At 44.7% G+C, this 17,171-nt stretch overlaps 1 protein-coding gene across 4 annotated transcripts in view; it reads right to left on the reverse strand.

Moving 5' to 3' along the window:
* The window catches only part of LOC115168970 (agrin), a 404,724-nt gene that overhangs the window by 138,702 nt on the left and 248,851 nt on the right, over positions 1 to 17,171 (reverse strand). For all 4 annotated transcript variants that reach the window (XM_029724547.1, XM_029724548.1, XM_029724550.1 and 1 more), the window contains 3 exons: positions 9,784 to 10,008; positions 8,200 to 8,424; positions 3,491 to 3,697 (listed from right to left, as the gene is read on the reverse strand). In XM_029724547.1, the coding sequence (XP_029580407.1) occupies positions 3,491 to 3,697; positions 8,200 to 8,424; positions 9,784 to 10,008 (657 nt within the window). The remainder of the gene's footprint in view (positions 1 to 3,490; positions 3,698 to 8,199; positions 8,425 to 9,783; positions 10,009 to 17,171) is intronic.

Genomic DNA, 17,171 nt, shown 5'->3' on the forward strand with positions numbered 1-17,171 from the left:
AAAAAAAACATGCAGGGCTTCACATTAACCTGTACATCCACTTGTCCTTCAGACAAGGAGGTGACTGAAAATGTTGTGTTGTTTGATGCAAGAAACCACTTTACAAAATAAAATGCATTATTATTCCCATACCATTACTAAAGAGAATCAGACAAATTATGCTACCCTCTGCTACTTAGCTTATTCAAGCCTGTCTCAAAATACAACACTGCCCCTTTAAGACAAAAAAAAGCTCTTTACCTGACTAGCTTTTCAAAGATGTCTAGAAACGTACACGTTTTGTGCTCCTGTAGGAAGCAATCACTCTACTATTGCTGACTACAAATGATCTAAACATGGGCTAATAACTCACTAACTAGCAAAAGAATATAAACAAAACAAACACGTGGCTACATGCAGCTCTTGCTTTGATCTCAAAACAAACGCATCTACTCATGACCACAGCTGTAAACACTTCCAGTTCAAAGTAAAAGTCACAGATCCATATATGGCAATGGTCTATTTGCATATAGGCATACTGCAGCTGTGATTGGTTATGCCGCACCGGTCTGAGTAGTTTGTTTTGTTTTGGTATACTGTGTTGAAAGTGGCAAATATTGTGTTGATTCGATCACAATTAACACATTCAAGGGAAACGTTGATAGTGTTAACTAACAGGAAAAACTCAACAAAGTTGAGTTAAGTTCAATCTCGTGCTTCTCTCCGTGGGCTGATATTTCTTCTGCGCTTTGCGCCGCAGTCCCAGGGGAGCAGCTTAGAGGGAACATTGGTTGTGTCCATATGATTAGGGAAGTTTGTGGCCCCCCCATAGGGGACAAGTGGCACTTGAGGGATACAAAGAGTGAAAGGGCCGATGACAGTCACATTAGGGGGATTGTCACCACACTCACGATTAGGTGTCAGATATGGAACTATTTTCAGCCCTCCATACGGCTTGTGGTGTGACTGATCGATAAACTAGCGCCATCTCGCGCCGAATAAGAGAGGAGTGTGTGTGGGTTTGGGCTAGTGACAGCCATGGCACCCCATCATCCCAGTTTTTTGCTCTCCATCCATCCCACGGTCGACGCTCTTAGAGCTTTCGGGAAGTGACAAAAGGCTGGCCAGTGCCAGGCGGCAGACGATGGAGACTGAACCACTTCAGGCTTATTGGGGTGCATGTAGAAGACTGTACACACACCAGAAATGCCAGAACAGCAGCTGGATGGGAGGACTATAGATGAAAAAGAACAGCAGGGACCCTCTCTTCTGCACTGTGTGTGTGTGTGTGCTTGCGATCACTATAAAGTTCTGATGTACAGTAAGTGAGTTTAAGTACGCTTTAGACTGTGCCATTGAAGTTAGCAGGGGACTGTGGTTCCCAGAGGTGGCATGTGGTTTGGCCCAGTAAGGATGACACAAGCTTCTTTGTGGTGTGTGTGTTGTGGTTAGGACGGAAGTACGGTGTGAGACAATGGCTGCCACGGTCACAGTGATGAGAGATAGCGTGTCCATTGCTGCATGCCGTGTGGCACAGCTGTAACTGTGCCTCTGATTGTGCTATTGATCGCTTCGTGACAAGGAGGCCATTTAGACACACACACACAAAACCAAACACACACACACAAAAAACCAAACACACACAACCAAACAAGCCTGCACACACAAAACCAAACAAACACACACACACACACACACACACACACACACACACACACACACACACACACACACACACACACACACACACACACACACACACACACACACACACACACACACACCCTCTCACACACACACACACACACACATACACACACCCTCTCACACATACTCCCCCCACAACTAAACCAACAGCCTCGGCACCTCACTCCTCTCCTTTTGATGTTAATTAAATCTGAAAGGAGATTTAAATCTAAATCTCATCGTGTCGTCAAGCAAATATGCAAATATCAATAGACATTGAAACGCATAAAAAAATGTACTGTAACTCGCCACCGGATAAAATACGCTGAAAAGAACGGTGACCGTTTACTTTGTCAGAAATAATTAAATAAAAAATAAAAAACATAAGCACCGCAGACATTTCACATGTTAATTTATGCGCGACAAAAAGACAGGGGAAGAGATGAGAAAAAAACTCATGCTTCAACGTCACCTCGCCGAGTACAACTTAGTATTCAGATAGAGATATCTGTCTGAGGAGAACTCGAGAGGAGTTTTCCTACAGAACGACTGTGGTCCCGCATTTAGCTGGTCTATCGAATACAGACACTCTACATCAGGGGTAGGCTATCTATACCCTGTGAGGACCACTGTGGGAGCAGGTTTTTACTCTGGCCAAGCAGTAACACACCCAGGATTCTACAAAATCAACTCTTTGTAGTTTTCGATCAAGGCTTTGATTTGCTGAATCGGGTGTGTTACTGCGTGGCAGGAGCAAAAGCCTGCATCTGTGCCGGATGGCCTTCACAGCGGTATAGTTTGCCCACCGCTGATTAATTATACATCTACAAACACCCCTAGTCAATTGATTATATGAAGTTTAGAGACCTAGTCAGAAGGCACTTATAGGCATTGGGCATAGGGCAGGGGGGAGGGTCGACATGCGGTCCGCCATGCTAGGGTAGCAGGGTACCATCATAGGCTGAGGGTTGAGGGAAAAGGGGGTTGGGAGATGGGAAAGGGGTTAACACAACAAAACACAGCACTGGGAAGAAGAGGAGCTCCCCCACCTCACGGACGGATGCTTTCTTCCTCCCGCAGACACAGTAGGGCTGCAAGGAGGGTGCACAGAGGAGAGACAAGAGCGACAGCTTGGAGTGTTGGGAGAGAGAACGTACTACTCCGTTATAGAGAGTGAGAGGGAGCGAGAAAGAGAGAGAAAGGGAAAAGAAAAAGAAGGAAAAGAGAAAGGAGAAAGACAACCACTCCTGTTTAGTCCAATTGGAGGAGAGTCTCTGACCCCCCAAGTGGTCAGTGTCCACCAGAGGTCAAAGGTTGAACTCTCCCCTGCTGAAGGGAGGGGAATGTCCCGAACAGAGGCAGATGTCACACAGACAAATACAGACATACGCACTGAAATAGAAAGAATACCTGTTTAAAAAGGAAGCCACACAGACAAAAAAGAGACAAACGGAGACAGACAGGCAAGACAAAACTTTGTGTTGTGAAGAGAGAGAGAGAAACCATTGAAGTGGAAGACTGGCACTACCGGGAAGGTAGGAGGACATGAACGAAACATGAAGGCTGTTGTGTTTCATGTGTCACGTGATGGCGGAGCGTGACGGGCATGAGGTAGATGGGGGATGAAGGGAAACGTGGTGGTCATGGTAACTTCCTGTCTTTTCGCTTTTTCACCTCCCACCACAGACTACTGACAAGTCAAGAGAGAGACAGAACAAACACACATACAGTACTTATACACAGGATTGGAGGAGCCAACCAGAGGGAGACAGAGAAAGACCAGAGGCTTCTCCCCTTTCCTCCCCTCCTAGAGGACCTGACTCACCACACGGGCCTTGCTGCTTGACGGGGATGTGGGCTTTAGCCAGGCACTCGGCCCGTCGCCGCTCACAGTCGTTGACGTAGCTGCGTCCGTCTTTGCCGCACAGCGGCTTGTAGGTCCCGTCGCACTGGATAGGCTCGCAGGAGCAGCGCACGCCTAGATGTTCCACCTGGCACACGCCATTGAACTTGCACTCCTCCTTGCACATCTCTGCAAAATGGACGAGAGACGTTGTTTCTTGTTTTTAATGTTTAATTTTCCTCTGTAGAGACGTTGTGATAATGGACTTAAAATAAAATGTGACTTGAAATGTGATGCAGCAAATCAGTCGACGAATGCGGCTATGGAACCCTGACCTGTTCACCGGACGTGCTACCTGTCCCAGACCTGCTGTTTTCAACTCTCTAGAGACAGCAGGAGCGGTAGAGATACTCTCAATGATCGGCTATGAAAAGCCAACTGACATTTACTCTTGAGGTGCTGACTTGTTGCACCCTCGACAACTGTGATTATTATTATTTGACCATGCTGGTCATTTATGAACATTTGAACATCTTGGCCATGTTCTGTTATAATCTCCACCCGGCACAGCCAGAAGAGGACTGGCCACCCCTCATAGCCTGGTTCCTCTCTAGGTTTCTTCCTAGGTTTTGGCCTTTCTAGGGAGTTTTTCCTAGCCTCCGTGCTTCTACACCTGCATTGCTTGCTGTTTAGGGTTTTAGGCTGGGTTTCTGTACAGCACTTTGAGATATCAGCTGATGTAAGAAGGGCTATATAAATGCATTTGATTTGATTTGATCGAGGCAATCTTAGAGAAGGTTGAGGCACATTCAGAGCTTCAAATTCATTATGTTCTCTATCACTGGATCAAATGTGTACATGAATTCAATTTGGAGCCATTCCTTTCTTTCTCTTTCCTGTAAAGTGGTCATGCTATACTGGAACCTAATTACGGAGCTGCCTTCTCTGGGAGTCGAACATTAGAGGGACGTACTGTATGATGTCATTGATCTACATTTCAAATGAAATGACTGTTGAAATACATTTTCTTTTTAGAAAACTAAAAATGATTATGCCTATCCATTTCACTTCAGTAAAAGACAGATAGAGAATGGGTTCCTGTTAACTTGATCGAGAACTAAATAAATTCACAGGAACACACCGTGCTAAGACTTCTACTGAGAAGTTGAAGTCCCATATGTATCCACATAATAGCGCTCTTTATCTGTACTCAAGCTTGACTACAAAATATTGCTAACAAAAGAGAGTCGGTGTGTTGCAGGGCAGAAACTGAGAATTATTTGAAGCGCAAAACCACAGTTGTCTGTAGTAGAGTGCAACACACCATGAGCCTCTGTCTTTAACTCTATGGGGAGTCTCAGATGTGTGGAGATGAGGTGAGAGCAGAAAAGCTACAGACACGGTGGTGGTGGTCTACTGAAGCCCCTATCACGCAACAGGAACATTGGATTTCTTCAGATCGGTATCATCTATGATGATGATGGCGCCGGAGGAGATGGCTGCCGTTTTACGGGCTCCTAACCAATTGTGCTATTGTGTGTTTTTTCACGTTATTTGTAACTTATTTTGTCCATAATGTTTCTGCCACCGTCTCTTATGACCGAAAAGAGCTTCTGGATATCAGGACAGTGATTACTCACCTCGAACTGGATGAAGATTTTTTATTTTACGAGTCGGAGGCAAAGGATTTAGTTCAGACAATCGACAAGGCCCAAATCCCTGTCATTCACATGAAGAAAAGACGGAGATATCGGGGACGTAGGTCGGGTGCCTTGTAAGGATCCGACGGCGAGTGTGTAATCTGCCTTTACCATCAGTCCTATTAGCCAATGTGCAATCATTGGATAATAAAATGGATGAGCTCCGATCAAGACTATCCTGCCAACAGGACATTAAAAACTGTAATATCTTATGTTTCACCGAGTCGTGGCTGAACGACGACTGGCTGGGTTTTCAGTCCATCATCAAGACAGAACAGCTGTTTTCGGTAAGACAAGGGGTGGCGGTCTGTGTCTATTTGTAAATAACAGGTGGTGCAAAGTCTCAAGGTTTTGCTCACCTGAGGTAGAGTATCTCATGATAAGCTGTAGACCACACTATTTACCTGTCTATTTACCACCACAAACCGATGCTGGCACTAAGACGTCACTCAACGAGCTGTATAAGGCCATAAGCAAACAAGGAAATGCTCATCCAGAGGCGATGTTCCTTGTGCCCGGGGACTTTAATGCAGGCACACTAATTTCTACCAGCATGTTACATGTGCAACCAGAGGGAAAAAAAACTCTAGACCATCTTTACTCCACACACAGAGACACGTACAAAGCTCTCCATCGCCATCCATTTGGTAAATCTGACCATAACTCTATCCTCTTGGTTACTGCTTACAAGCAAAAACTAAAGCAGGAAGTACCAGTGACTCGCTCAATAAGGAAGTGGTCAGATGAAGCAGATGCTAAGCTGCAGGAGTGTTTTGCTAACACAGACTGGAATATGTTCTGGGATTATTCAGATGGCATTGAGGAGTACACCACATCAGTCACTGGCTTCATCAATAAGTGCATCGATGACATCATCCCCACAGTGACCGTACGTACCCCCAACCAGAAGCCATGGATTACAGGCAACATCTGCACTGAGCTAAAGGGAAGAGCTGCCGCTTTCAAGGAGTGAGACACTAACCTGGACGTTTAAAAGAAATCCCGCTATGCCATCCGACAAACCATCAAACAGGCAAAGTGACAATACAGGACTAAGATTGAATCGTACTACACCGGCTCCGATGCTCATCGGATGTGGCAGGGCTTGCAAACTATTACGGACTACAAAAGGAAGCACAGTGACACGAGCATACCAGACGAGCTAAATAACCTCTATGCTTGCTTCAAGGAAAGCAACACTGAAGCATGCATGAGAGCATCAGCTGTTCCGGACGACTGTGTGATCACACTCTTCGTAGCCAATGTGAGTAAGAGCTTTAAACAGGTCAACATTCACAAGGCCGCAGGGACAGACGGATTACCAGGACGTGTACTCCGAGCATGCGCTGACCAACTGGCAAGTGTCTTCACATTTTCAACCTGTCCCTGACCGAGTCTATAATACCAACATGTTTCAAGAAGACCACTGTAGTCCCTGTACCCACGAACACCAGGCTAACCTGCCTATGACTACCGACCCGTAGCACTCACGTCTGTACCCATGAAGTGCTTTGAAAGGCTGGTCATGGCTCACATCAACAACATTATCCCAGAAACCTTAGACCCACTCCAATTTGCATACCACCCCAACAGATCCACAGATGATGCAATCTCTATTGCACTCCACACTGCCCTTTCCCACCTGGACAAAAGGAACACCTATGTGAGAATACTATTCGTTGACTACAGCTCAGCGTTCAACACCATAATGCTCTCAAAGCTCATTACTAAGCTAAGGACCCTGGGACTAAACACCTCCCTCTGCAACTGGATCCTGGACTTCCTGACGAGCCACCCCCCAGGTGGTAAGGGTAGGCAACACCACAACTGCTACGCTGATCCTCAACACTGGGGCCCCTCAGTCCGCTCCTGTACTCCCTGTTCACCCATGACTGTATGGCCAAGCACGACTCCAACACCATCATTAAGTTTGCTGACGACACATCAGTGGTAGGCCTGATCACTGACAACGATGAGACAACCTATAGGGAGGAGGTCAGAGACCTGGCAGTGTGGTACCAGGATAACAACCTCTCCCTAAACATGATCAAGGAGATGATTGTGGACTACAGGAAAAGGAGGACAGAGCACACCGCCATTCTCATTGACGGGGCTGTACTGAAGCAGGTCGAGAGCTTCAAGTTCCTTGGTATCCACATCACCAACAAACTATCATGGTCCAAACACAGCAAGACAGTCGTGAAAAGGTCACAACAATGCCTATTCCCCCTCCGGAAACTGAAAATATTTGGCATGGGTCCTCACATCCTCAAAAGGTTTAACAGCCGCACCATTAAGAGCATCCTGACTGGTATGGCAACTGCTCTACCTCCGACCGCAAGGCACTACAGAGGGTAGTGCGAACGGCCCAGTGCATCACTGGGACCAAGCTTCCTGCCATCCAGGACCTCTATACCAGGCGGTGTCAGAGGAAAGCCCTAAAAATTGGTAAAGACTCCAGCCAGCCTAGTCATAGTGGTACCGGAGCGCCAAGTCTAGTTCCAAAAGGCTTAACAGCTTCTACACCCAAGCCATAAGACTCCTAAAGAGCTAATTAAATGGCTACCCGGACTATAACCTCTGCCCCCACACATTGACTTTGTAACGGTACCCCCTGTATAAAGCCTCACTAGTGTTATTTTATTGTTGCTCCTTAATTTTTAAAAAAACATTTTTTACCGTTTATTTTAGTAAATACTTTAACATTTATTTTTCTTAAAACTGCATTGTTGGTTAAGAGATTGTAAGTAAACATTTCACTGTAAGGTCTACACCTGTTGTATTTGGCACGTGACAAATAAAATTGGATTTGATTTGATTGACTGTAAACCTGACTGTGCAGATAGCCCAGATAAGCCTTTGTGAGCTCTTATCAAGCAAACCATCTGGTGTCATGCATGTAACACAACACAGCCCGTAAAGAACATGGTAAGTTATCTATCGGTCAAGGCAGTGCAGTTCGTGTGTGCGTGCATGAACGTGCTGGCTCACCTTGTTTCTTGCAGCGTCCCGGGTGGATCTTCCTGAGTTCAATGCCCTTCTGCATGCCCGTCCTCATCATATGGCACTCGCTCTCGTACGTCTGGCTGTCGTTGGCGCACAGTGGCTCATTGACGGGTGGGCAGGACTCCGGGGGGGCAAAGGTCAGGGGCTGGCGGGTACGTGGCTCCACCCGGCATGCCACGTTCAGACTGTTCTCGCTGTCTTTGCAGGGGTCTATAAACAGGGGAGAGAAAGAGAGCAAGAGAGAGAGGTTAGTGGTAGGACATGGTTATCCATCACCAGGGATATGCTGGAGATAGGCCTGCTATCAACACTGGCTGCCCTGGAAAGGCAAAGTGGAAAGCCAAGAAGCCCATGGATCTAAGAGGACAACAGGCTGGCAGCTGGCGCTGGTGGCCATATCAGCTGTAATCATAATGGAACTGGGGAGATGCTTATTGAAATAGGAGCTGTTTGCCTGCTCAACTTCGTCTCATCTCTCAACACGGTCTGGTATAGAGCAAGGGGACACAAAGGATTTATGTACCTCTGCGCCGCATTAAAACACTGCCAAGCTGCGAGCAAGTCATTCGAAACACCACCGAGGAGGATGAGACCAAAAGGATAGAGAGAGAGAAAGGGAAAGAGAGAAAGGGAGAGAAAAGGCCCTGGCTCGAGAAACAAAGAGCGACAACAGGAACACAAAAGTGACAATGGTAGCTAGACTTCCACAGCCCGGGCTGGGCAGGCAGGACAACAACAGGGCCAACGCCAGCAACACATTGCCAAGGTCAGGGATTGTAGGGATTGTGTATATTAGCACAATGGAATCACTAACACAGGAGGATATAAAGTGTGGGACCATTAACAACTCCGTTTTTTTTTTCAAAAATACCTGACGCCAGAAATGCAATGATGCAACACAAGCCTAGCTATTATCCCATTTGCAAAAACCATTACCTCCCATTAACACACTAGAACGGCTTCCAGGATTCCTGCACTCCGCAGTCGAGCCCCCACCCCCGATGAGGCAATTAGACATACAGACAGACAGTGGAGGTGCTGGCTAGCCTAGCCCCAGCTGTATATATAAAGCATCACCATTTGTCTGATGCTGGCGAGCCAGTTGAGACAGCCAAAGCTTGGACAGAATCGCTCAGGAAGATTTAGGGGCCCGCCGGGCCAGCTCTCCTGGGGCCCCAGGCCTCCCTTCCATTTTGTAGTCTCTCAGGGTCTCACTTTTGGGACGCTAGTTTGTCTGGTTAGCTCTATCTGGCTCTTTCTCTCGGCGCAAATGTCTCAAAGTCAGACGTCCTCAGGAGAAAACTACCAGAACAAACAGCGGGTGACACAAAACAACTCTCGAACTGGCCAGCTCTAAAAATCCACACCGCTGGAAGTTTGCATGAAGAAAAGAAAGCTCTGAATTTGAAAACTAGTCACATGATGTCAGAGAGATAGAAGACAATGAAACTCCAGAGGGATGTGAAGAGAGAGTGAAAGAAAAAAACAAGAAAAAAAGAAATAAAGAACAAAAGAAAGGAGGGAGAGGGAGGGAGGGAGGATAGAGGAGAAGTATATGAGGGGACTCACTGCAGTATCCCTGGTGCTGCAGGCGGAAGTTCTTCTGGGTGTGGCAGGCTTGCTTGTAGAGCTCGCACTCGTTGCGGTAGTCTTGGCCGTCACTGCCACACACCACCTGCTCGGGCTTACCGTCGCAGCTCAGCGGGCACATGCACTTGGCCGACAAGGAGTCCGATGACTGGATGCAGGTGCTGCCGTAGCTGCAGGTCACCTCACTGCACGGGTCCTCCAGGGCTGCAGGGAGGGAGAAGACAGAGGTACTGTAGGTATTAGGGGGTGTGCGGACCTAAAATCCCCGGAAGGATAGTTAAAAAAGGAAAACTCTCCCTCGTAGGGACATTTCTCACATCCCGATGAGGACAAAGGCTAGGGTTATGAGTTAGGTTTAGGGTTGCGGGTTAGGTTTAGGGAAAATAGGATTTTAAATGGAAGTTAATTTTAGGTCCCCATGAGGATAGAACAAAATGTGTATGTGTGTGTGCTTGAGGGTGGGGGGAGTGTTTTGTATGGGTTATGCAGGAACACTTGACTCTACTATCACAATTAGCCATCACCATGTCAACCCCGATGGTCTTTTATTGACTGAAACATTGGTTGAAGATCCATTGAAAACACTTTGGAGAATCCAAGAAGGCCAGGGAGCTACAGTGTCTACCATAAGTAACACAACAATGTAAGCAAGTTCCATAGAGGTTTAAATACAAAATGTACACATGCTACCTTTTCACAACAGTGTGTCAGCCTATTTGTGTGCAGATGGAAAAAGTGCAGTGGATGGGTTACTCTGGGTTGAAGAACTACTTGACAGCCCTGACTAAGGATTCCCAGACGGTCATAGATGGCTGGCTGTACAAACAAGTTGCATTAATTTGCTGTCGGCCAATTGAAGGAGATTTTGCATTCACAATACAATCTGAATTGCTATGCTTTAGCGTGCTCTTCTTCTGGCAGCTGAGGAGAGCCCCTGAATGTGTACTTTTCTGAAAAGAAGAAAGCGAGGGAAAGCAGTATTTCCCTATAGAGAACTTTGTTTCCAGCAGCTTAATAAACACCACTGCCACTCCGGAGTGACTCATTCTACCGATATGAGTGTGTGGAACTTCTAATTTAGCGGACGTCTGGGACTGATGGAGGTATTTTGGTATCTCATATTCTCGACAAAGTAGCGGCATCAGATTAAGACCCCCGATACATATTTATGACAGGCATTAAAACAAACACTCTCTATGAGCGCGAAGCACCAGGGAAGTGGGATTCCTCTGATAAGCGCCGAGACTCTCATTTCGTATGCACTGCCACTTTTGGAATAATGTTTATCCGTGTCCAATATCCCCCTTTTGTTGCAACGCTTTGTCTATGAATTTCACTTCAGGGACGGATGCTACGATATAGTAATCCACGAACCTTCAGCGTACCCTTTCTTGTTTTATCCCCCCTATCTCCAATTAAAGAAAGTCTTATTCCTCTACTTCAGGCGATGTTTGTCTCAGAAGACTGTGCTCCACTTCTTTCGGTGGATCTTGGGGGTAGACTCTCGTCGCCTTAATGAGAGTCTAGGATCTGGGAGAGGGAAGAAGAGTGCTTTTTTCTGTGCCATCGGATCAAAGTCTCACACATATCCCTCACATCTTGACATGTTTTTTTCCTCTTTCTACCTCTCTCGTCTTCAAATTGTTTCTAGACACGGCGGAGTGGTGTCACTAACGAATGTGTCTTTGTTTCAGTTCGAATTCGATGTGATACTGCAAATGGAGCTGGCCAACTGGTGACAGATATTACCAACCAGAGTATGTGAGCGGAACGGAGGCCATAATAAACTTTATTCCATTTTATATGAGATTCTCCAACATTGGCTTTGATTAAATGTCCAATATCCTCGCCCACGTGGAAATTCTGTAAGAGTAATATATATGGGCAATTATTTGATGGTCCAACCGCATTCTGTCCCCTATCAACACTTTTTAAACTTTTGGTTCCAGACAGAATGACATAAGAAAGTAGTCAAGACAACTAACTTGATTGAGCATCCTCCATGTATATCTCACTAGGTCAGGATATTTAAGCCTCCATATATCCACTAGTTCCAATATATCTATGTCATTCGTGATTTCCTTAAGTGCATGTGCGTGATAGTTTGTAGTGTGATTTCCTTTATGGTCCATAGAGGTATTTAAAACAGTACTATAATCTCCCACCATAATAATAGAGTCTTGCATTGCTTGTAGGGTTGATCAATTACTATATACACTACCGTTCAACAGTTTGGGGTCACTTAGAGATGTCCTTGTTTTTGAAAGAAAAGCTAAGTACATTAGTGTCTAGTTTGAGAAACAGATGCCTCACAAGTCCTCAACTGGCAGCTTCATTAAATAGTACCAGCAAAACACCAGTCTCAACATCAACAGTGAAGAGGCGACTCCGGGATACTGGCCTTCTAGGCAGAGTTCCTGTGTCCAGTGTCTGTGTTCTTTTGCACATGTTCATCTTTTCTTTTTATTGGCCAGTCTGAGATATGGCTTTTTCTTTGCAACTCTGCCTAGAAGGCCAGCATCCTGGAGTCGCCTCTTCACTATTGACGTTGAGACTGGTGTTTTGCCGGTACTATTTAATGAAGCTGCCAGTTGAGGACATGTGAGGCCTCTGTTTCTCAAACTAGACACTCTAATGTACTTGTCCTCTTGCTCAGTTGTGCACCGGGGCCTCCCACTCCTTTTTATATTCTGGTTAGAGCCAGTTTGCACTGTTCTGTGAAGGGAGTAGTACACAGCCTTGTACGAGATGTTCAGTTTCTTGGCAATTTCTCACATGGAATAGCCTTCATTTCTCAGAACAAGAATAGACTGACGAGTTTCAGAAGAAAGTTCTTTGTTTCTAGCCATTTTGAGCCTTTAATCGAACCCATATATGCTGACGCTCCAGATACTCAACTAGTCTAAAGGCCAGTTTTATTACTTCTTTAATCAGGACATCAGTTTTCAGCTGTGCTAACATAATTGCAAAAGGGTTTTCTAATGATCAATTACCTTTTAAAATGATAAACTTGGATTAGCTAACACAACGTGCCATTGGAACAAAGGAGTGGTGGTTGCTGATAATGGGCCTCTGTACACCTATGTAGAAATTCCATTTAAATTCAGCCGTTTCCAGCTACAATAGTCATTTACAACATTAACAATGTCTACACTGTGTTTATGATCAATTTGATGCTATTTTAATGGACAAAAAATGTGCTTTTCTTTAAAAAACAAGGACATTTCTAAGTGACCCCAAACTTTTGAATGGTAGTGTATATTTTCAAAGAGGTGTGGACTATCATTATTTGGACCGTATAGGTTAATGAGCCATATCTGTTTATGGTCCAATAACGTATTTAAAATCATCCATCTTCCTTGAGGTTCTGTTTGGACAATTTGCACATTCGGATCAAAATTACTGTTAATTAATATAATCATCCCTTTTGAATTTCTTTGCCCATGGGAGAAATATATTTTGCCCCCATTGTCCTTTTTCCACACAACTTTATCTAAAATTGTTGAATGAGTTTCCTGTAAACAATAGATATTGTATTCCTTCTCTTTTAGCCAGATAAATACTGATCGTCTTTTCTTATTATCTGCTAAGCCATTACAATTATAACTGGCTATATTTATTTCACCATTTACCCTAATGAGATACAAGGTTCAAATCTATTTATCATAATATATATTTGTCAACAACCATTAAAAAGTACCATAGTGATTGAGTGTCCATGTCACTATACCATGATATTTGCATTGCTACTAAGTAAACCTCCAATTGTTCCCCACTATTCCACCGGCTAAAACCCTTCCCCATCCCAAGTTGGGTTGTCATCCCAGTGACCGGCAGACCACCCCCATCCCCCCGAATCCCATCCTTCGAAAAGAGCACATAATGCCACCCACAGAACAGACGCAGATAAAAGCCTAAAGCATTTCCATCGCTCTCACCTCAATTTGCATTATATATAGCTTGTAAAAAATATATATACAGTACCAGTCAAAATTTGACACACATACTCATTCAAGGGTTTTTATTTATTTAAAATGTTTTCTACAGTGTAGAATAAAAGTGAAGACATCAAAACTATGAAATAACACACATGGAATCATGTAGTAACCAAAAAAGTGTTAAACAAATCTAAATATATTTTAGATGTGAGATTCTTCAAAGTAGACACCCTTTCCCTTGATGACAGCTTTGCACACTCTTGGCATTCTCTCAACCAGCTTCATGAGGAAGTCACCTGGAATGCATTTCAATTAACATGTGTGCCTTGTTAAAAGTTCATTTGTGAAATTTGTTTCCTTCTTAATCCATTTGAGCCAATCAGTTTTGTTGTGACAAGGTAGGGGTGGTATAAAGAAGTTAGCCTTATTTGGTAAAAGACCAAGTCCATATTATGGCAAGAACAGCTCAAATAGGCAAAGAGAAATGACAGTCCATTGTTACTTTAAGACATGAAGGTCAGTCAATCCGGAACAATTCAAGAACTTTGAAAGTTTCTTCAAGTTCAGTCGCAAAAAACATCAAGCGCGATGATGAAACTGGCTCTCATGAGGACCGCCACAGGAAAGAAAGTCCCAGAGTTACCTTTGCTGCAGAGGACAAGTTGATTAAACTCAGATTGCAGCCCAAATAAATGCTTCACAGAGTTCAAGTAACAGACACAGCTCAACATCAACTGTTCAGAGGAGACTGTGTGAATCAGGCCATGGTCGAATGGCTGCAAAGAAACCACTTTTAAAGGACACCAATAAGAAGAAGAGACTTGCTTGGGCCAAGAAACACAAGCAATGGACATTAGACCGGTGGAAATCTGTCCTTTGGTCTGGTCCAATTTTGAGATTTTGGGTTCCAACCGCCATGTCTTTGTGAGATGCAGATTAAGTGAATGGATGATCTCCACATGTGTGGTTCCCACCGTGAAGCATGGAGGAGGAGGTGTGATGGTGTTGGGGTGCTTTGCTGGTGACACTGTCAGTGATTTATTTAGAATTCAAGGCACACTTAACCAGCATGGCTACCACAGCCTTTGGCAGTGATGCGCCATCCCATCTGGTTTGCACATAGTGGGAATATAATTTGTTATTCAACAGGACAATAGCCCAACACACCTCCAGGCTGTATATGGGCTTTTTGACCAAGAAGGAGAGTGATGGAGTGCTGCATCAGATGACCTGGCCTCCACAATCACCTGACCTCAACCCAGTTGGTTTGGGATGAGTTGGACCACAGAGTGAAGGAAAACCAGCCAACAAGTTCTCAGCATATGTGGGAACTCCTTCAAGACTGTTGGAAAAGCATTCCTTGAGAGAATGCCAAGAGTGTGTGAAGCTGTCATTAAGGCAAAGGGTAGCTCCTTTGAAGAATCTGAAATATAAAATATATTTGGATTTGTTTAACACTTTTTTGGTTACTACATGATTCCATATGTGTTATTTAATTGTTTTGATGTCTTCACTATTATTCTACAATATAGAAACAATTAAGAAAAACCCTTGAATGAGTAGGTGTGTCCAAACTTTGGACTGACACTGATTTTTTTATATACAATACATCTTAATTTATTAAACAAATAATACACATAATAATGTTGGCAGTTCGTGGATTGTTACCTAAAACCAAAATTTACAGAAAAAAAACACATTTTTTGCAAGCAAATATTATTTAGGCAAACATTCATTGTGAATTATCCTAAACTCAGCAAAAAAAGAAATGTCCTCTCACTGTCATCTGCGTTTATTTTCAGCAAACTTAACATGTGTAAATATTTGTAAGAACATAAGATTCAACAACTGAGACATAAACCGAACAAGTTCCACAGACATGTGACTAACAGAAATTGAATAATGTGTCCCTGAACAAAGGGGGGGTCAAAATCAAAAGTAACAGTCAGTATCTGGTGTGGCCACCAGCTGCATTAAGTACTGCAGTGCATCTCCTCCTCATGGACTGCACCAGATTTGCCAGTTCTTGCTGTGAGATGTTACCCCACTCTTCCACCAAGGCACCTGCAAGTTCCCGGACATTTCTGGGGGGAATGGCCCTAGCCCTCACCCTCCGATCCAACAGGTCCCAGACGTGCTCAATGGGATTGAGATCTGGGCTGTTCGCTGGCCATGGCAGAACACTGACATTCCTGTCTTGCAGGAAATCACGCACAGAACGAGCAGTATGGCTGGTGGCATTGTCATGCTGAAGGGTCATGTCAGGATGAGCCTGCAGGAAGGGTACCACATGAGGGAGGAGGATGTCTTCCCTGTAATGCACAGCGTTGAGATTGCCTGCAATGACAACAAGCTCAGTCCGATGATGCTGTGACACACCGCCCCAGACCATGATGGACCCTCCACCTCTAAATCAATCCCGCTTCAGAGTACAGGCCTCGGTGTAACGCTCATTCCTTCGATGATAAAAGCGAATCCGACCATCACCCCTGGTGAGACAAAACTGCGACTCATCAGTGAAGAGCACTTTATGCCAGTCCTGTCTGGTCCAGCGATGGTGGGTTTGTGCCCATAGGCGACGTTGTTACCGCTGATGTCTGGTGAGGACCTGCCTTACAACAGGCCTACAAGCCCTCAGTCCAGCCTCTCTCAGCCTATTGCGGCCATTCTGAGCACTGATGGAGAGATTGTGCATTCCTGGTGTATCTCAGGCAGTTGTTGTTGCCATCCTGTACCTGTTCTGCAGGTGTGATGTTCGGAGGACGATCAGCTGTCCGTCTAGTCTCCCTGTAGCGCTGTCTTAGGCATCTCACAGTACGGACATTGCAATTTATTGCCCTAGCCACATCTGCAGTACTCATGCCTCCTTGCAGCATGCCTAAGGCACGTTCACGCAGATGAGCGGGGACCCTGGGCATCTTTCTTTTTGTTTTTTCAGTCAGTAGAAAGGCCTCTTTAGTGTCCTGAATTTTCATAACAGCGAACTTCATTGCCTACCGTCTGTAAGCTGTTAGTGTCTTAACGACCATTCCACAGGTGCGTGTTCATTAATTGTTTATGGTTCATTGAACAAGCACGGGGAAAAGTATTTAAACCCGTTACAATGAAGATCTATGAAGGTATTTGGATTTTTACGAATTATCTTTGAAAGATCGGTTCCTGAAAAAGGGATGTTTCTTTTTTTGCTGAGTTTATATTGTCCCTTACATCATTACCCCCTAGCAACAGATGTGGGTTACACACACACACACACACACTCATACACCCTCAATGCCACTAGCTATAGCTAACGTTAATAACGTGGTAGCCTACATTCAAATGAAATAAAATGTTATTTGTCACATGCTTTGTAAATAATATGTGTAGAAGAACAGTGAAATGCTTACTTCCAACAATGCAGACATAAAGAAAATAGAGATATAATAGAAA

The sequence above is a fragment of the Salmo trutta genome, chromosome 30, assembly GCF_901001165.1.
Source record: "Salmo trutta chromosome 30, fSalTru1.1, whole genome shotgun sequence".
In the NCBI taxonomy this organism is placed as follows: Eukaryota; Metazoa; Chordata; class Actinopteri; order Salmoniformes; family Salmonidae; genus Salmo; species Salmo trutta.